This window comes from Gossypium hirsutum, chromosome A11 (genome assembly GCF_007990345.1).
Source record: "Gossypium hirsutum isolate 1008001.06 chromosome A11, Gossypium_hirsutum_v2.1, whole genome shotgun sequence".
NCBI lineage: Eukaryota > Viridiplantae > Streptophyta > Magnoliopsida > Malvales > Malvaceae > Gossypium > Gossypium hirsutum.
The window spans coordinates 7,389,457-7,407,906 of NC_053434.1; the positions used below are offsets into that span (position 1 = coordinate 7,389,457).

Sequence of the window (18,450 nt, forward strand, 5' to 3'; positions counted from 1 at the left end):
TGATCGACACTAAGATGTTTAGTGGCTTTGCATCTGAAAATGCTAAAATATAATGTTAAACTGACATTTTCTATGTACGTGTATATATATTTTTATGTATTTCCATGCAAATCAATATACTTTTTTTTTCTTAAAGTCATAATTTTAAAGTTTAAACCAACACGATCCTTGCTTTTGTTTGATACGAATTTCAATCGCTACCGTCTACCTTTTACCATCGCATGATATGGTAGGTGTGAAGTCACGGGACTGTTGGCGGAGAGCATCTTTCAACAAGTCATCACGATTATAAGGAAAATAATTGCAAGTCAATGACAAATAAACTTGGTCAAACTAAAAAAATTGCAAGTCAATGGAAAATAAAATGTTTTACGGGTTGAAAACGCGTAAAGCATTTTACAATCCCTCATTTTTTACCTTCTTTCATCTCTCAATATCTTGTCCTTCAACTTTGATCTCTCAGTCCTCTCCATGTAAGTTTACTTTCTTTTCTTTTTTATTTTTTTGTTCATTTTTCCCAATTTCCTTGCTTAAGTTGTTATTTATTTATTTATTATTATAAACCTTCCGCTTCAGAAAAACTCATAGAAGTTGCCCATTTCAACTGGATCCACCCTAACATGAGGATTACCGCTTTTATTTATTTATTTATTGTATTAACAACTCCTCGTACTTGAACTTCATTTAGAAAATTGAAAGAAAACTGCTGTTGAGATGCCTGGAAGGTTCTTAGTTCGTTGTTTAATATATTTGGGAAACTTGTCTTTTTTAGTTTACTATGATTGTTTTTTTTAAGTAGTTATTGTTGATAATAATGTTGCTGTTGATCCAATGTTTGTTATTAACTTTAGAATTCCTTTGCTTTTAACATGTCTCTATTCGGTTTTTGGGAAGAAACTGGAAAAAAGGATTTTATATCAGTCAAGTGGCTTCTGTTAGATTGAAGATTTTGTGAATGAGATTATGACATTTTATACTCACTCTAACATAGTTAACATATACAACTTGGTTCGTAGGATAAATGGTAGTTAGGTACAACTTAGGTTTTTCCAGAAAAACATGCAATCATTTAAACACAAAAAAATATCAACTTTTTCATAAAATTAATATATTTTTTCAGAAATTATTTTCAATAAATAGTTTACATAAAACAAATAGATCTTAAGTTTATATATTCTATCAATTTGATCTTGATTTAACAAATTAAATTATAATATCTATATTTTCTGTCAATTTAGTCATAGTTTAATAAATTTAGCTCATAACATTTATACGTTAGTTAACATTTTACACAAATTACATGAAAAATAAATATAATGTTAAAGTTAAATGTATTTAATTGTTACCTTTTGGAATTAACATAAATTAAATTTCTTTAATTTATTTAAAGATATAATAAAAATGTTTTTATTTGATATTTATTTTAATATAATACTTATTTTTACCTATGATCTTTAAAAATACTCTTTATTTTTTAAAAAAATAACTAAAATTAGATAATATATATAGAAAAGACCCCTTATAAAAATTAAAATAATTTAATACACTTTTGTAACTATATATATAATTAATAATTTAATAATCTAACCACTAAAATTTATATACATCATGCATGTTAAATTCCAAACATCCGAATTCTGAACTCATGTTTCGATTGTTGCATTGTACTTTGCTTAAAATTTCATGTCTTCGGCTTGAATAAGCGTTAAACGTGTCAAGCAATTCATCAAACTGCTGATCCATGATCGCTTCACCAAGACAATACCCTACGGAAACTTCCAATTAAATTGGTGAATCCATTTCTGGGTTTGTTAACTCCACCCCAAGTGAAATGAGTCGTAGGCAAACTGACTCAGACTTGCATCGTTTTACACTTTGGGTCCTTTTCTTGATAGCCGCAATCTCTTGTTGCATGGCCTACTATAGCTTCTCCGTCTCGTTGAAAGGAAATAGCGATACAATTTTCGTTGGTTCAAGTGAAAGTTGGAGGGGCAATGAAGAAGAACGAGAAGGAGATGGGTGTTGCAGGGGAGTTGAGCATTTAGAGCTCTGGGGTGATGCAATGAAATGGGGATCAGACTTCAAACTGAATTCTTCCGAAGAATGTTGTAGGGCTTGCAAGGAGATGTGTGAGGGTGACGATGGTCCTTGTTTGTGTGACTCTTGGGTGTTTTGTGGCAATAAACAAGATTGTGGGTCTCGATTTGGTGAGGTAAGCCAACATCTTTTTCTCTCCTCTTTAACCGTCATTTATTCAATTCTACGTTTCGTGGCAATAAACAAGATTGTGGGTCTCGATTTTGGTGAGGTAAGCCAACATCTCTTGCTCTCCTCTTTAACCCCCGTTTATTCAATTCTACGTTTTGTGGCAATAAACAAGATTGTGGGTCTCGATTTGGTGAGGTAAGCCAACATCTCTTGCTCTCCTCTTTAACCCCGATTTGTTTAATTCTACTTTTTTTGAATTTAGTAATTTGGGAATTTTCCATTTTTACAAGCAATGTTGGTTGGAAATTTCAAGCATATTCAATTCTCAATCTCGGTTGTATGAGACAGACAATCTGGAACTAGATAAATAATGTATGAACGTTTCACTTTTTAAGTATAGCGTTGTCACGAATTGCTTACGAAATGATTTCCTGATATTGTTGATTAAGAGTCTTTTAATTTTCTATCAAAAAGAGTCTTTTAATTTGATTTCTAAGGATATCGAATTTGGAATTAAAAGCTGAAGTTAATTTGTAGCTCGTTACATCCGTTTGGTTCTCCCGGATGAAATAAAGCTAAGATTTGTCCTGTTCTTGCATTCAGTGTTGGCTGAAAAAACAAACGGATGCCTTGGATCCTGATTGGCGAGACTCGGGTGATAACGTTATATGGACATCTGGTCTAGTCTTTGGTAAAGGAGAGGTATGCTATTTGCTGATAAAAATATCACTCTTGTTGAAGATCTGAGCTTTAGCGTAGTCGAACCACATTAAACTTTCTTGGCTATGGGAATTCACATCCCTTCAGAACTCTTAGCCATTGAAATAAGAAGATACTTGAATTAATAGAAAATCTTGGCTAATATAATGGAATCTATTTCTTATACTATCATTTTGGCCTTAAGAAGCACACACATCGAAGTTGTTTTTCTTACTAATGTTATCCTCTTCATGATGGTAGAAAACAGGCCAGTCTAGTTCTCACTTCTGACATGCTTTGCCATCTTCTTGTAGGGTATTATTAAGTTGAAAACCGAGCATGGGATTGTTAATGTTAAAGTAAGTGCATAATTCTCACATAGTGTACCGTGCAGCATGTCTAGCTTACTTTCTCTGTTTTTCTTCTACATGTAAGCACCACTTGAAGAGTTGGTACCATCATGCAATACCGTTTTCTGTTTTTCTAGATATGGGGAAGGTTCCTCCCCTTGACCCCTACCCCAGTCATTCTGTTTCATCTCTAGTTCAGCTGACTTAGATGCCTAATTTTTTATTTTATGTTCATGAAGTTTCAAGTCCTTAAACCATATCTAATTTAATCCAGACTTGGGAGTTTCTGCAAAAAGTATGTGTTTGTGTGTCGGGTGAGGTTTGTCCAAATTAACCTAGCACTGCTGCCATTGTAGAGAGAAGATTTAGCGTCTACTTCTATACATGAACTGTGACATGCCTGTTAAAGATACAGATCAAATTAAAGATATTAGTCACTACCCTAAGGCATTTTTATTGCTCATTCCAAACCAAATGACGTGCCTGGTGTATCACTTTTATTTTTCTTCAACATTTTCGATTTAATTTTCTTCGGTATCCACAATCCATATTCTTTTCTTCGGTTGTGATCCATGGTTTTCAGCTTTTTCCTGATTGTGCTCCACATTCTGTTTACTATATTCTTGAGCTGTTGTCATTACAACATTGTGCTGGTTGCCAATTTTATCGTGCTGAAAGCCGAGGAAACTCTTGGGATCTTCAAGGAAATCACATTGAACATGTAAGGCTTTCCTCTAGATTTTTACTATATCATTTGCATGTCAATTTACTCAACAGTTATTTACTTTCTTTATAGCATCGCATCTGTAATTTACCGTATCTCTTTGTCACATCATCTTGTCATGCTTTTTGAACCATCCAATCCTTCAGAATACCCATGCACGAGTTAGTTTTCAGCATTTCAAGTTTGTAACTTAAAAGACTTGCTCACATGATTTATGTAGGCTCCCTATGGCCCCCCATATGCACTAATTCAAGGAACAGTTGATGCGTATGGAACTGTATTTAAGGATATTCCACAAGAGGCTTGCCCCACTATAAGGAGAGGATCGATTGCTTGGGTTGGCTCTGGCCCAGACTTCTTTATCAGTCTAGCAAACCACCATGAGTGGAAAAAAGCATATACGGTGTTTGGTCAAGTTCTACCTGAAGATATGGAAATAGTGGAGAAAATTTCGCAGCTTCCAACCATACCCGATGTGTGGAGCAATGTTAAAGTAGCAGTGTTGGAAAGACCTGTTCCTTTACGATTCATAAGAACGAAGAAAAGTCCTTGAGATGGCTTCTCATGCTAAATGTGTTGATCGGATCAATGTGCAGCAGACGGTAGGGAAAGGATATCTTCTAGATTTCTGATGTATTAAATGATTCACCAGCTTAGTTACTTGGATCATCTGAGCTCCATGTTTGCTTTATTAGTTCGATATGCGAATGCATACAAATATATACCATTGTTTTTGTAGACGGTTTCGGTTACAAAATATAAAATCTCATAAATGTTGTAGTTGTAGCTAGGGTGTGAGAGTACGGTCTACTTTTTTATTTTGCGATGTGTATGATTTTAGCGTTATTAGTATTATATAAAAATCTTCTGAATTTAATCAGCAAGGATCCGTGGCGCAATGGTAGCGCGTCTGACTCCAGATCAGAAGGTTGCGTGTTCGATTCACGTCGGGTTCAACTTCCCGATTAGTTTTATAATTTCTTTTGTGTGATGGACGTTAGAAATTTGGCAAAATTGGCTTCAGATTTTATTTTCCCCTTCTATTAAAAAAATAGATAAATTATTCCTTATGCATAACTCAATCAGCAAATTGACTCATGGCTTGGCACATGTATTTCAGAATCATGGCTTGGCACATGTATTTTATTCTGACCTGATAAGTTTTTAATTGGAAAAATGGATGGAATTTAAAAAAAAAAAACCAAACTAATTTACTCGATTAATTTGATAGAGGCAAAATGCAAGATGATACTTTTGCCAACTTAAATCTGCAGATTAGATAGAAAGAATGGGTGTGAAACTGGTGAATTGAAAGAGGTTGTAATTTTCAAAGTTGTAACACCAAAATATCCTTGTACAGAGAATACGGCTAATTAACTGTATGGATACATTTCCATTTCTGTGTTCTCCTATCTAACTCTATGTCCAGATCTCATCTTTTTATTTTTAACTCCTTGAATGAAACAAAAATAATCGGTAATGAAACTCAGAGAATACTGTTACTGCAATATCAGAAAAATGGGGAGCCCTTCTTCGAGCACAGGTAGGAGTTGGTTTAAATATTTCCAGTACGAAGAAGGGCGAGACTCTCCAAGCGACGCTCGCAACGTTCTTTTGGTAGTGGCTGGTCTGATAGCCGCCGCCACCTTCCAAGCAGGTGTCATCCCACCGGGCGGGGTTTGGCAAGACAGTGAATGTGGGCACGTCGCAGGCAGGGCCATTTACGCCTCTCAAAAGCATGCCTTTTATATTTTCTTGATCTCGAACACCCTCGCTCTTTCCTCCTCGATTCTAGTCATCATCTCTCTGACGTATAAGTTCCCATTTCATTTCGAGATCTTTACGGCTTCCATGATGGTCACCTACGCATCATCTATTTTCGCCGTTACGTCTCATGAGTCTGTGAGGTTTCGCTTCATCTTGACGGCCACCGCTGGGCCATTTGTTATCCGAATTTCCATTCAGATGTTCAACAGGTGCAGACTCAAATTCTCCCAATAGCTGCTTAGCTAGCTTCATCATCATCATGTATATTGTAATCCAGGAAATAGGATTGGTATTTATCTACAACTTGATAAATAATTTTAAGTCAATGATATATGGGTTCTTGTTAGTTTTATCTTTTGTATGATCATCTAAATTAATATATATTTCTAAACCCCAAATTAAAAGGAAATTAACCATAATCAACCAAAAGAAGAAAGAGAAAGACAGAGAGAAAAAGAACATGTGATGTTAGCTCAGTCTGCCACCCCAAGATGTTTAAACAAGTGAAGTCACTATCATACCTTTTGTATGCAACTACATTCAGAGCTAACATAATAAAACTAAAGACCTTAAACAGCTAATTGTTGATTTTGATGGGTGGAATCTTCTTCATTGAAACATAAATGGTGGTTTAGTGATCTTCCAAGGCTTAAAGAGGATTCCACCATACTTGGAGGACATTGCTGCAACATGGTCTCTCTTTTCAGGTAGGAGTAGTATGTATTAAAGGTATTGGGGGTTACATTTAACTGGAAACCCAATCCAAACAGAAAATCCACTTCTAGGAAGTTCATTTCTGTTGTGCTGATTCCTCCTACTTTTGCATAGTAAGCATTGTTGTAATACCTGAAGAGTTTTCACATGCTGAAGAAAATAAAATCCAAGAATCATGTATAGTTTACTAAAGAGTTTAAGAACTTACATGTCATCCATGAACTTTGCAGCGACCATCACGCTTGTGATAAGCAGGCGATGAACGTTGAATGAATTGATGGGCAATGAAGGTTGCCTTTGAGCAAACCGATCAAGATAAACATATGCAACAATAAAACAACAAGGGCTACAATTTGCATACTTGTAAATTCGGTCTAAGTAGTTTTGAATTGAGATAGTTGGTCGACTCAGACCGTGAAACACTGAAACTTTCTGAGCCTTAAACCGACGGTTTACATCGTTAGATTCAGCCACTTTTTGAAAAAGAGAAGACAGAAATGTTATGAGATTTGGCATCACATTTGGGTTCTCTAACTCTGCCATAGCTGAAAAGGTTTTTGGACCAAAAGTATGGCTCTGTTTTGTGTTATAGACAGGTAAGGATGGTATTTCAATCAAGGAATTGCATTATTACTTGTGGCCGCATTTGGTGGGGTTTATAAGGTCTTTGTCTTTACACAAAAAAGAGTGTGGGATTTTGAGTTTGGGTTATGATTATTAAAATTTCAGACTTAACTTGCAAGAGCCAAAGAAGGAACAAACTTAAAAGGTGGGTTCATTTGTGGATTGAAGTCATTTTCCTGAGGTTTCCAGTTATTAAAACTTGTGGCTGCCTAATGTTATTCTGCTGATGATGGCATCCCAAAATCCATCATGTGATTTCATGTGGGAAAATGTTCGATTGTAATTTATGGGTCCTACTCTTTGATGATATTTTCCATGTGTTGTAAAAATCTAAACTACAAAAGTGAATTTCTTGGGTGGGTAACACAACTAACAGTAACATGTATTTGCTTTTGTTGTTAGTCATAGCCAGTAGTAACATTCTGCTCTGTTTTCCCTAAAACAACATATCAATATAACTATACTTTTCAAGGTGATGGGCTGCATTGATTCAAAGGTTGTTTTTTTCCTTGGAGTGGAATAAGAGGAAAGTTCGTCTGGTTAGGATTAAATTCAAAAGAGGTGACTGGCTGTTTCAGCTACCGTCCCAACCCATGAGCTGTCCATGTGTAAGTATGCTGCATTTGCAACTTGCAAGACACACGTAATGTTGGTGCCATGAATAATAGACTCTTTTATAACTTCGTATATTTACTAAAGATTAAAAAAAAAAAAACAAAACATGGTTCAAACCATTCATCCATGTCCCTCTAGAAGTTAGGTCACCACCCTTGCAATTTACCTACTCAGATGCTCCACATAAGGCCAACCTGCATGTTATCGACCTTAATGCATGGTAGTGGGCATCATGTAGCCAATGAATATTATGACCGTTTCTTGAGACTTTTGTAAGCTTTTAATTAATAAGGCATTGACAAGCCAAAGATTTTAGATATCTGCAATGAAAATGTAAATCGTACTGAAAGTTGAATACGCTTGAAGCTATTGAGGCCAGCTGCATGAATTTGTTAGGACAATCACTACTATTATCACCAATGGGGCTGCATTTGTATCTAGTATTTTAGGTATTGTTTATTAAAATTAGAAATTAGTAATGCTGGGAGCCCGATTGAGCGAAAAAAAGGAAAATATGGAACTGGGAGTCCATCATTAAGATAAGGAAATTAATCATGGTCCTCAGTAATTTATCTTTGTCAAAATGTGGTTACAATCATAAACCCTAAAACCATCAAAGTAATGCCTCATGCATGGAATGGTTCTCTTTACCTCCTCCTTGTGTCTCACAGTCTTCACACAGAAAAAGAATACCCTAAACCCAAGGTGTCAAGAGAATACCCGCTTTTTCTCCAATCCTACCTTCTGTTTTGCACTCTCTCTCTTTCTTTCAACTGTTAGCGTTAACTCTGAAATTTTATTAATAACTCAAATTTCAATTCCAAATTATGTAAAACAAAAAAAATTAACCTGCTGTTTTTTTTATTATTTAAGGGCAAAATATTTAGAGTGTTTTTGGGGAGACTTATGCTTCTCCTCCTCCTCCTTACCACCACCGTCGCCATCATGTCCCATACTCGTAAACTATTAGAGTTTGACCTAAAAAAAGCTATCAACAAACCAAATTTGCACTTCATAATATTCGGAACACTTCAATATATTTTTGTATTATAAAATAAAAAATGTACCTTTATTATATGTAAAGAGCTTAAATATGAACGGAGTTTAATTAAATGTTGAGCTTAGAGTCAAATGAGACTGCCTTGAGAGTTGAACTTGCCGCTTTGGGTTCAACTCCCTTTTGTATAAATCCAATGAAAAAGATGCCAAAGTCTCCATTTTCATTTGAGATGTAAAACAATATTCACGATAAAGAAAACAATCAAGGAACATATGTACCTAAATTAAATTGCCAAAGCTGAAAGAACTTCTAATTTGGAACACTAAAAAGAAAACAAGTGCACAATCATAAAAGCTTTCACAACAGAAACAGAGTGACATTATGTAATTCCAAAAAATTACTCACACAACCAAACCATACACAGACTTAGCTCATCAATTCAAGAGAACAAAAGGAAATGGAAAACAAAGCTTTATATCAAACGCAGAAACGCCAATTGTGACAGACACACCACTCTCCCCTCTATAGTGGAGGATTTCAATATCATCATTCATTCTTCAAATAGGCTTGATCTTGAAGTGGAGTGAGATAAGAGAGAATACAAAGCACTTCAAATCCTGCCCCACATAAAATGGCAATCAATATGAGACCTGAACCATATAATGGTAAGAGGAGAATGTATATTGACTTACTGACCTGAACCAGATAATAAAATATGCGAAGACCTTCAGGATCCTTACTGCTCTGAACATCAACAAGGGACCCAATCTTTGAAGTTGTGAAAGAGATGTGCTCATTCCCCATCACTATCTCAAGCTCTTGCCGCCCAACACGGTCTGGTTCTGGCCAATTGTTATCATCTTCCTTCATTATCTACACAACCATCATAAATAAAACTCTACATCAACTCCGAATTACCATAATCAATTATCAACTAAAAACTACATCTTTTAACTTATCAACCAAGAAGATAACGTGGTCACTGTTTCGCTTGGCTAGATTAGAATCCAGTTGGAAAAAAAAAAGAAGGTATTTGAAAAGCTAAAGAAAAAAAATCATAAAGTGAAATCAACGACATAACAAAAATGGATTCCCCCCCCAAAAAAAAAAAGAAACCCTAAAATTCCGTTTGGTAGGAAGGAAAGAAAGGGAAAATTAGTAATTTAATGATTGAGATACATAACACCGTGTGCTACTTCTTGCTTAACGATGTAGAGTAAAAACGTTTCCCTCTTTTCCATTCTCTTTCCTTATTAGCATTCGGAGCGTAAATAACAGTTTCAATTCCAGAAGAAGAAAAAATTGCAAAAATGATGGGATAGGAAAGTGGTGAAAAGGAAAGGAACCTCGCTCTCGGCGATGATGCGGCGGCATTCCTTAAGAACGGCAGGAGTGAGGAAGACCTCTTTGCGGATCATAGTGTCGTTTTTGTAGTTGGAGTTGTTAGCGTACCGGAGCTTCCCATCTGGCCTGAACTCGAACTCCAAAAACTCGTGCCCGAATTTCCCTTTGTGGCCCACGTAGTAGCGGAGGTAAAACTCCCCGCTGTCCTCCTCGGCCGCCATTGCTTAAGCTTTCCCTCTGTTATTCTCTCTCGATGAAACACAATTTCTACTGAAGTGCAGGGAATATTATTTGGGTAAAATTGCCAACTCATCTGGCCCAACCCAAAAATACAATTCCTGGGCCTTCCATGCTTGTTTTGGTCTACACTTATCATGCCTTATAGTTTTCACCGTTTAATCTTCAGAAAATAACAAGAATTAAATTATCATTATTCTAGACAGTACAAAATCATCTAAATTTTCATGTAGAATCCAAAGAATTGCATCTGATCACTGTGGAAAAACATAAATACTCAATTTCCCAATCAAAAGCAATTAGTCTTTTGATGCTGGTTGCACAGCCCTTCATAAGAAAAAGTTAAATTTGTTTTTCCTTTTCTTGTTTTGCCTCTGGGGTTATGGTCCAATTCCCATTCCCATTCCTTTTTCTCTGCAGGCTTATAAATTTGTTTCACAAGCTTATCCAGAGTTGAGAAAGAACGCGATTATTTAACCAACAATCATGCAGTGGCAGTGTACAAATCCAAACAGATAAACAATTTATTTAGTATAATTTGGCATACACGTAACACGCCAAAACAAACTTAAATCATATCTACCTAAGTAGCCGACTATTTTACAGCTTTGACATTTTCTTTTTCATACATAATACAATACATTGCAATAATATTCATCATGTCTTCTGCAACAAACGAGACGCGACTAACTGTGGGTGGGTGGGTGCAAATTTAAATCGTGGGGAGGGTAGATTGCATGCCATATATATCCTGCATGCTCTTCTTTACTAATTTTCCAACAACTAACTCTACAAAGAAAAGAACAATTAAATGAAAAAGTTTTCAAGGTTCATGATCATCTGGACCTTCCTCACCTTCCTGCAACATATTCATCAGCATGGATACCTGTTCTTGAAGCATTGCGTTTTCTCTCTCCACCTCTGATCTTTTACTTTTCTCTTGTAAAAGCTGAAGTTGCAGATGTTCTAAGCACCTCGCATCTTCTTCCAACTGCTCATTCAACCCATCAATTTCCCTGTCCTGCATATTTTAACCATTTCAAGTTATTACCTTCCATCGTCTCTACTCATTATCCTATACAACTTTCTCACCATATCAGCTGCATACGCTCTTTTTTTCTTTTTTTTCTTTTTCAAGTTCTCGTATCTAGCACTTATTTAGACATGGACTCTACAAATCAAGATGTCATATGGACTCTTCATTTTTCTTAAAATACCCTTATCTTACAAATATTCAGATCCGTGTTAGACATATCCATATCTGACTTTTATTGGAGTCAATGTAATATAAGATAGATGCTAGTGTTTTGAGAGGAGCTTAAGTATATGACATGAGACCTTTCTATTCATTTCCTGGACTGCAATCCTTCGCATGCTCTCAACAACGTCAACATTTACCAGCTTCCTCTTCTTTCCGATTAGCCAGCCCTTTGGATAGCTCGCAGCATCGAAGTCTGGTGGGGGAAGCAAAGACTCTGCTGACGGTTGCCGGCCATTGATGTTTTTAATAGGTTCCAGTGGCTCAAAGAGAGCCTTCCGACGCTCGGAAAGTTCAGACGAGGTAGCGGAATCTGGTGTATTGTCTTGATCAAGAGTTTGTTCTTCCTGTTTGGTGGGTGTCACATTAGCAGTCTCTTCTGTTACCTTGTCTAAATTCCTCCCGCTAGCTGTCGGAGAGAAGTTAAAACATTCTAATTCCAACTAATTTTAGATGCATTTCTAAACCAAACATGAAGCCATTTAAACCTCATTTGTAGTTAAGTTCCAAGCTTCTTTAAGCTTACTCGATCTTCTAAAACAGGAATTCACTGAACTTAATTGTGAAGATAGAAATAATTTATGAAGCTAAAAACTGCTTGTTTAACAGTCATACTTGTGTGTTTTTTCTTGAAATACATGAAAACCATCAAAAAGTACTTGAACGTAACATAAATCTAATCTCCACACTTGGCTAAGACTTATTTGAAACAGTTTCTAAATGACACACCCTTCTTCTTCTGCATCTTCTTCTAAATTCGAGGTTTTTATCCACCAAATATACATTAAAAAGAAAAGGTTTATCATGTTAAGCAAATCATATGAACTTGATTGCTACCATAGCTAATTTGAAATTTAATTTACCATGGTATAGGTTTATTGGGAATAAATAGCTCATATTTTCAGAACAAGGAACATATGCTTGAAGTCATAATTAGAAGCTTATATAGATTTGAATAGGAAGTCTCCATTCGTATGACGTCAAACCTCTTCCAAGGCCTTTTATTAATTTAAAAAACAGATATTTAGATTTATCCTTTCCACTTTTTCTTTTATAAAAATTTGTCTGTCCAAACCGGACCTGACCAAAAAATACAACTAAAAAATTATGCCTAGACAGGATCCCACGTGTAAAAACACAATCTAGGTCAGCATAGGTTAACCCAAATTTGTAAATAAAATAGTTAATTCCTCGAAAGAAGAGATATATATATTTTTATCACATGATGTCAATCAAGATTTAAAAATAAATGAAAGTCTTTCATCATGTAAATCATAAAATTGATCCTTTATAATTTATACAACCAGACCGGACCGGACCGAATTTAAAAAAGAAATACATGCCCAAAACCCAACCCATTTTTAAACTAGTTAAGAGCTTGATTTTAACGTGCTTGATTGTCACATGATATACAGAATTAGAGAAAACAAATTTCTGTTTTCCAACCTATTCAAAGAAATATAAATAAATGAATATATTAGAGAATGAGATTCAAATCAGTTAGGTGGAAATGGTGGGCACAAGAAAGTTATAAGTGGTGGTTGTTCTAATTTATTTTCTTTTTAACAGTTTTTTCAAGTAAACGTAAACCAACTGCAATATTAAACATACAAAAAAAAAGCAGCATTGAAGCCAAAGCATCAACAAAAAATTAGGGAAAACGTGTTGGAAATTAAAAGATAATCAAATCAGGATAATAGACAAGAAAATGAAATATATAGATGATGAATTGATCATTATGCTAAGGCACGCAAAACCCGGCAAATTAACGTAGCAGCAAAGTAACCACTACATGGCACCAATCAAACAAAACACTCTGAATTTCTAATGTCATCAATTTTATATTTTCTTTTTCTTTTGGTTGTTTAAAACAAGGAGTTTGTCAAATGAATTTAGTTCAATTGAAGATGAAAATAAATCAGGGAAGAAAAGTCAAAACATGGAAAATAGAAGGAAAAAAAAAAGACAGAAGGAAAGTGAATTAAACATGTTCATAGCTCTCTCTTTTCTTTTTTTTCCTAAAATGAAATTAACAAAGAAAAAGGGGAAGAAAAGTGAAAAAGGAAGTACCAGATCTTTTCCTGGAATTCCAGAAAATCCTAGTTGTAGAGACTGGTGAAAACCCTTCCAAAGCTGCTGCTGGAACTGAATCAACCTCCATCTTCTTCCTCTTCTCTTCTTTCTCCATTAATAAAATCTAACTAAAGAGAGAGAGATGCCCCAATTCTTTCTTCTCAAACAGTGAATATACAGAAAAGTCCAAAAATAGGAAAAGAGCAAACAAAATGATATCTGTTTTTTTTTTTTTTGCTCAACAAATTTGAGTTTTGCTTTTGTTGTTGAATTTGGATTTTATTATTAAACTAGAATACAAGGAAAGAAAGAGGATAATAAATTGAAATGTAAACGCAGCGATTGAAACGAAGAGACGAAAGAGAGTACATGACTACAAAATGAATGGATCAGAGACACGCATACTTAAAACACCATTTCATTTGGTTTTATCGCCCCAAGAAAAAGAAATCATTCGGTTTTCATGACCGTTCTCTTTCTATCACCCAATAGGCCTTTCTTTACTTTAGATCATAGATATTGGACTTCGATCAAGGGCCCAATCATATCTTTTTCGGTAGCTCCAGTGAAGCTCAATACATAATTTCCGCGTCTCTCATCAATTCAGACTGCTTTACAATACATAACAAGTAATTATAATAATAAAATAAAAATTATACAATATCTAAATAATAATAAAAAATAATAGTAATATAATATTGAAGTGACAATATAATAGTTAAAAAACAGTAGTATGCTTTTTTTTTGTAAATTTGAGCCAAACTTGAATAAAAAAAAATTACCCAAGGTCTGACATGTTTTTTAAATGAATCTTATTTTTTTATCTAAATTTATTTTTTAAATTTATATTTTTATTTAAATCTTCTAATTTTTCGAATAAATGTTCGAACCGGATTGACTCAACTGTGTAGCCACGGACTTCCATGTTTTCTCTAATAATTCATATATTCCTTTTCATAGGAAAAAGTCATTGTTAAGCATAGGAAGCAATTTTTATAATTCAAATCCAATTTGCAGGATAAATACACATGATTAATAAATTAAATATTGGAATTCCACAAATGTTGAAATTAAGAACATAGGTTTTTTAGGGTTAGAAAATGGGATAATCCTTTCAAAAACAATCTATAATTATTTTTTTACATTTTTAATATCAATTTAAAAAATATTATTTATTTATTTTTATTATATTTTGGTACCAATAAAAATTTAAAAACATTTAACATCTATTTTCCTAGAAAATTTTCTATCGCATCTATTTTCATAAATATTTTACCTGTTTCATATATTCTGTAAAGAAAACCAAAAAAAAAAATTACTTACAAAATTGATAAAATACAACTTATTATTATAATAAATATTTTACCTGTTTTATTTATTCTATAACGAAAACCAAAAAAATACTTGCAAAATTGATCAAATACAACTCGTTATAATCCAATTTTGTCTGGCCTAAGTAATTATAAATTAATAATGCAAGTTCTAATTTTGACTCCCAAATGATCATGAATTCGAGTTTTTAACCCATTTCAATTTGTCACGTTTAATTTCAAAAACAAAATGAAAGCATTTATAGCTATAATATTTTAATTTGGGTACATTTTTTTTTCTTTTTATTTTTTTATTTGGAAGTTTCAAGATTAAATTCAAAACCCAATCCCTAAATTAATATCTAAGCTTAGTTGATACTCTACATTAGCACCTACCGATACTCCAAACTCCTATCGCCTACCCATATCCTGCCATTACCTTGCACCAATATCTGAGTTCCCCGTCCCTACGGACTAAATTCGGATAAAGATTTTTATACATCAGATTAGATTAATCTATGTTAAATTCAATTTAAATAATAAAAAATATTTTTAAAATTTAAATTTAATAATAAAAATATATAAAACATTAATTAAAAATATAATTTTTATTATTTTATTATTTTTTAAAATGATAAATTGGACTTTTGAATAACCGATCTAAACATAAGTTTGGACTTAAATATTTTTTAAAATCAGATCTCAGCCTAACGCAACACTATACTTAAATCACACTCATCCAAAAGCTCTCACCACATAAAGCTTCTTTGCACGTAATCCTCTCGGATCATCCTCAATAACCGCCTAAACCCGAGACTCGATCTTAACCCTCACACAACCCACCATCCATACCAGCATTTTCGGCTCCCTCAACTCCCTAAAACCGAGCATCAATGACCACCAGAACCCATTAGCTTCAAATATTAAGCGAACAATACAAGCCCCACAACAGCATTAAAAAAATTTCCCGATCACCAAAATAAAGTCTTTGATACTGCAGCAAGAAAAAGCCAACACAAATCAGTCAGCAAATAGGAAATCCAAAAGAATAAATAAATAAAGAGAGTAGATTTATCTCCATTTGTGTTAGATTCAAAGCTCCCGACAATCTAGAATATGATTATTTCCAATTTTTATAAAAACTTAAAATTTGATTAAATTTCGATTACTTATCTAATTTTTATCATATTAAAAACTTTAATCACAGAGTAATAGTTGATTAGTTGTTAGTAAAAACAAAAAGTTACCTTGGTTTATTTTTTGCTCTTTTTCGAAAGCAATAATCATACCAAAATAGATAATTAATTCTTATTGGTTTGTTTTTCCTCTTCTTTTTTTTATCCGGAAGCAAATAAAAGAGTTGGGATTAGTTGCTTGGGCTTGAATGTCCCTCTGCTGCATCGTGCTTGCCTATGGGGTTATGGTTCAGTTCCCGTTTCTTTCTCTGCAGGCTTTTAAATTGAACCATAACCCCTAAGCAAATAAACCTCATACTGTATGGGGTTACGGTAGTAGCTACTAGTGATTGTCCTAAAGCGTTCTTGTCCAGCAGTATCCCACTGCACATTGAACCATAAGCAAACTAATAAGTTATCATCATGAAGCCAAAATTATGAGTCAAGATTTAAGAATAACTTCTTAAGACTTAATTATAAAATGAAAATATACAGAAAGGGAAAAAGTAGCAGCCAAAGAAGAAAATGAGCAGACAACTCATTAGACAACTCATTCTCTTATTAGGCGCATTACTTGGAACAACCTAGGTCAGAAAATTTTCAAAGAAACAAATCAAAGATAAAGCATGTAAAAACATACAATTTGAAGTTTAATGGTTTTCCCATCCTGCTCCACAGTACGTATTTTCTACCAAAAAAGAAAATGAAATCAGAAGAGGTTAGAATACTTGCTATAAGTTTTGGCAGTTAGAGGTCAAGTTAGCACCAAGGACTGTTCACTTACAAAATCAACCCCAATGGTGCTTATGTAGCTTTCTACATATGAATCATCCTGCATTAAAGAAATTACAAAATCTCAGGTTCATGATTTTGTCCTGTATAACCATCTGGAAATATCCAAAATTCCACATGTTTGACATCTTGATATACAACTAAATATAGTGACAAGATTCAGAGGCCACCACTGCCTATGTCGAAAATCGTGAAGTGCACATTTCACTCTCTCAAGACACATGTTATATGCAGTTAAACTTTTTAATGAATCATTATTACAATCTAACATCATACATGGATATAAGCATTCAGGGCAATCATATAAGAACCTAAGAATGTAGACGAGGAAAATAGATCTCTATAATTTAGACATTTGCTTTCAAATGACAACGTAAGTCAAGAAACTTACAGCAAATCTCAAAAGAAGACAAGATTTTCCAACACCAGAATCTCCAATAAGCAGAAGCTTGAACAGGTAGTCACTGCAAAAGATTGCAACCAGATAATATCAATATCTGTTCCAATGATGCATAAAAATAACATCTACAACTATAACATGTGTAACATAAAATTTTATTTTCGCCAAAGGAGGCCTAATCCCCAAACCCAGTCTCTCATAAACCAAACCTGAAGTTTAACTTGTCAGCGTTAAAATGCCAATTAACCAAATTAAGTGCCCAAAGATTAACCTTAGAATGCCAAGTAATTATCGGTAGACTCCTAATTTTACTGGTGTATCAAGAAAGCGCAATTCAAAATGAATTTCGATTTCAAACAAATTAGAGCAAGTCACCATCATTCACTCATATATACATACATAATGAGCACATTTTTTAAGACAAATTTGCTTCTTCAATACACATAATCGATTTAGCAACATGTTAACAAAATATAACAAATTATTTGCAAAAGAATAATATACCACGATTTATTATAGCATCTTACAAAATTAGAAGCCTATGTCCCTCCTGAATCCATTAATTGACCACATAACACATTAACAATAAAAAGACCTAAAAGCTCGCGCTTTAAAAAAAATTATTTTAAATTCCACAAAGAAATCCAAGTAGCAAATAAGACAATAATAACAGAAAAAAACAGAAGAGAACATCTGAATTTCATCAACAGATCTGAAACAAGAATATAATAATTAAAGGGTTAACTTCTAATCAACAAATGAAATCATGTAAATTCTGAACATCATCAAACCGACAACAAGAAAATAAATCACCAGATTAGGAAAAAGAAAGGCTAAATCATAATAACACAACATGTAAAAAAAATTACTATTTAACACGAATAAAGAGAAAACTTACTATTCGGGATTCATTGTAGCATAAAGATTAAAAGAAAAAAAAGTATCGATGCGATCGCCGGAATCTAAATGAAAGTTCCGGCGACAGATCAGCAAGATCTCGCGCCGATTGGCAAAAAGCAATCAACGGAGGTGAGATGGAGAGAAAGGAAATGAAAAGGCAGAGATTGAAAAGACGGGACAAAAGAGACTACGAAAGGAATGGATCAGAGAGACGCTTAAACTACAAACACCAATTCATTTGGTTTTAATTCTGTCAAGCC

At 33.9% G+C, this 18,450-nt stretch overlaps 6 protein-coding genes and 1 non-coding gene across 10 annotated transcripts; 3 read left to right on the forward strand and 4 right to left on the reverse strand.

Annotated features, from left to right (window-relative positions):
- Nucleotides 1–1,511: 1,511 nt before the first annotated feature.
- On the forward strand, nucleotides 1,512–4,767 carry LOC107911858 (uncharacterized). Of its 3 annotated transcripts, none has more exons than XM_016839813.2 (5): nucleotides 1,512–2,212; nucleotides 2,812–2,910; nucleotides 3,222–3,266; nucleotides 3,841–3,978; nucleotides 4,202–4,767. In XM_016839813.2, the coding sequence occupies exons 1-5, from the start codon at nucleotides 1,832–1,834 to the stop codon at nucleotides 4,532–4,534; spliced, it is 996 nt and encodes a 331-aa protein (XP_016695302.1). In that variant the 5' UTR covers nucleotides 1,512–1,831; the 3' UTR covers nucleotides 4,535–4,767. The 3 variants fall into 3 exon arrangements, with proteins under 3 accessions (XP_016695302.1, XP_016695303.1, XP_016695304.1); XM_016839814.2 differs by having other exon boundaries at nucleotides 3,886–3,978; XM_016839815.2 differs by lacking the exon at nucleotides 3,222–3,266.
- A 98-nt stretch (nucleotides 4,768–4,865) lies between these two features.
- TRNAW-CCA (transfer RNA tryptophan (anticodon CCA)) lies at nucleotides 4,866–4,937 on the forward strand. The gene has a single exon. It is a non-coding gene; the product is annotated as a tRNA-Trp (tRNA).
- Nucleotides 4,938–5,276: 339 nt separating this feature from the next.
- Nucleotides 5,277–7,184, reverse strand: LOC107911860 (cyclin-U4-1). Its single transcript, XM_016839819.2, has 2 exons — nucleotides 6,671–7,184; nucleotides 5,277–6,594 (listed from the first exon to the last, which is right to left on the reverse strand). The coding sequence occupies exons 1-2, from the start codon at nucleotides 7,003–7,005 to the stop codon at nucleotides 6,318–6,320; spliced, it is 612 nt and encodes a 203-aa protein (XP_016695308.1). The 5' UTR covers nucleotides 7,006–7,184; the 3' UTR covers nucleotides 5,277–6,317.
- LOC107911861 (uncharacterized) lies at nucleotides 5,461–6,094 on the forward strand. Its single transcript, XM_016839820.2, has one exon. The coding sequence runs from the start codon at nucleotides 5,461–5,463 to the stop codon at nucleotides 5,980–5,982; it is 522 nt and encodes a 173-aa protein (XP_016695309.1). The 3' UTR covers nucleotides 5,983–6,094.
- Nucleotides 7,185–9,039: 1,855 nt separating the features above from the next.
- LOC107911862 (protein mago nashi homolog) lies at nucleotides 9,040–10,684 on the reverse strand. Its single transcript, XM_016839821.2, has 3 exons — nucleotides 10,048–10,684; nucleotides 9,398–9,574; nucleotides 9,040–9,318 (listed from the first exon to the last, which is right to left on the reverse strand). Exons 1-3 carry the CDS (start codon nucleotides 10,264–10,266, stop codon nucleotides 9,259–9,261), a joined length of 456 nt encoding a protein of 151 aa, XP_016695310.2. The 5' UTR covers nucleotides 10,267–10,684; the 3' UTR covers nucleotides 9,040–9,258.
- Nucleotides 10,685–10,782: 98 nt separating this feature from the next.
- On the reverse strand, nucleotides 10,783–14,714 carry LOC107911859 (protein HEADING DATE REPRESSOR 1). Its single transcript, XM_016839818.2, has 3 exons — nucleotides 13,611–14,714; nucleotides 11,621–11,949; nucleotides 10,783–11,303 (listed from the first exon to the last, which is right to left on the reverse strand). The coding sequence occupies exons 1-3, from the start codon at nucleotides 13,726–13,728 to the stop codon at nucleotides 11,106–11,108; spliced, it is 645 nt and encodes a 214-aa protein (XP_016695307.1). The 5' UTR covers nucleotides 13,729–14,714; the 3' UTR covers nucleotides 10,783–11,105.
- Nucleotides 14,715–15,516: 802 nt separating this feature from the next.
- LOC107911863 (ras-related protein RABD2b) lies at nucleotides 15,517–18,450 on the reverse strand. Of its 2 annotated transcripts, none has more exons than XM_016839823.2 (5): nucleotides 18,189–18,408; nucleotides 17,282–17,354; nucleotides 16,883–16,930; nucleotides 16,739–16,786; nucleotides 15,517–15,917 (listed from the first exon to the last, which is right to left on the reverse strand). In XM_016839823.2, exons 1-5 carry the CDS (start codon nucleotides 18,200–18,202, stop codon nucleotides 15,840–15,842), a joined length of 261 nt encoding a protein of 86 aa, XP_016695312.1. In that variant the 5' UTR covers nucleotides 18,203–18,408; the 3' UTR covers nucleotides 15,517–15,839. The 2 variants fall into 2 exon arrangements, with proteins under 2 accessions (XP_016695312.1, XP_016695311.1); XM_016839822.2 differs by lacking the exon at nucleotides 15,517–15,917 and adding an exon at nucleotides 16,210–16,482 and having other exon boundaries at nucleotides 18,189–18,450.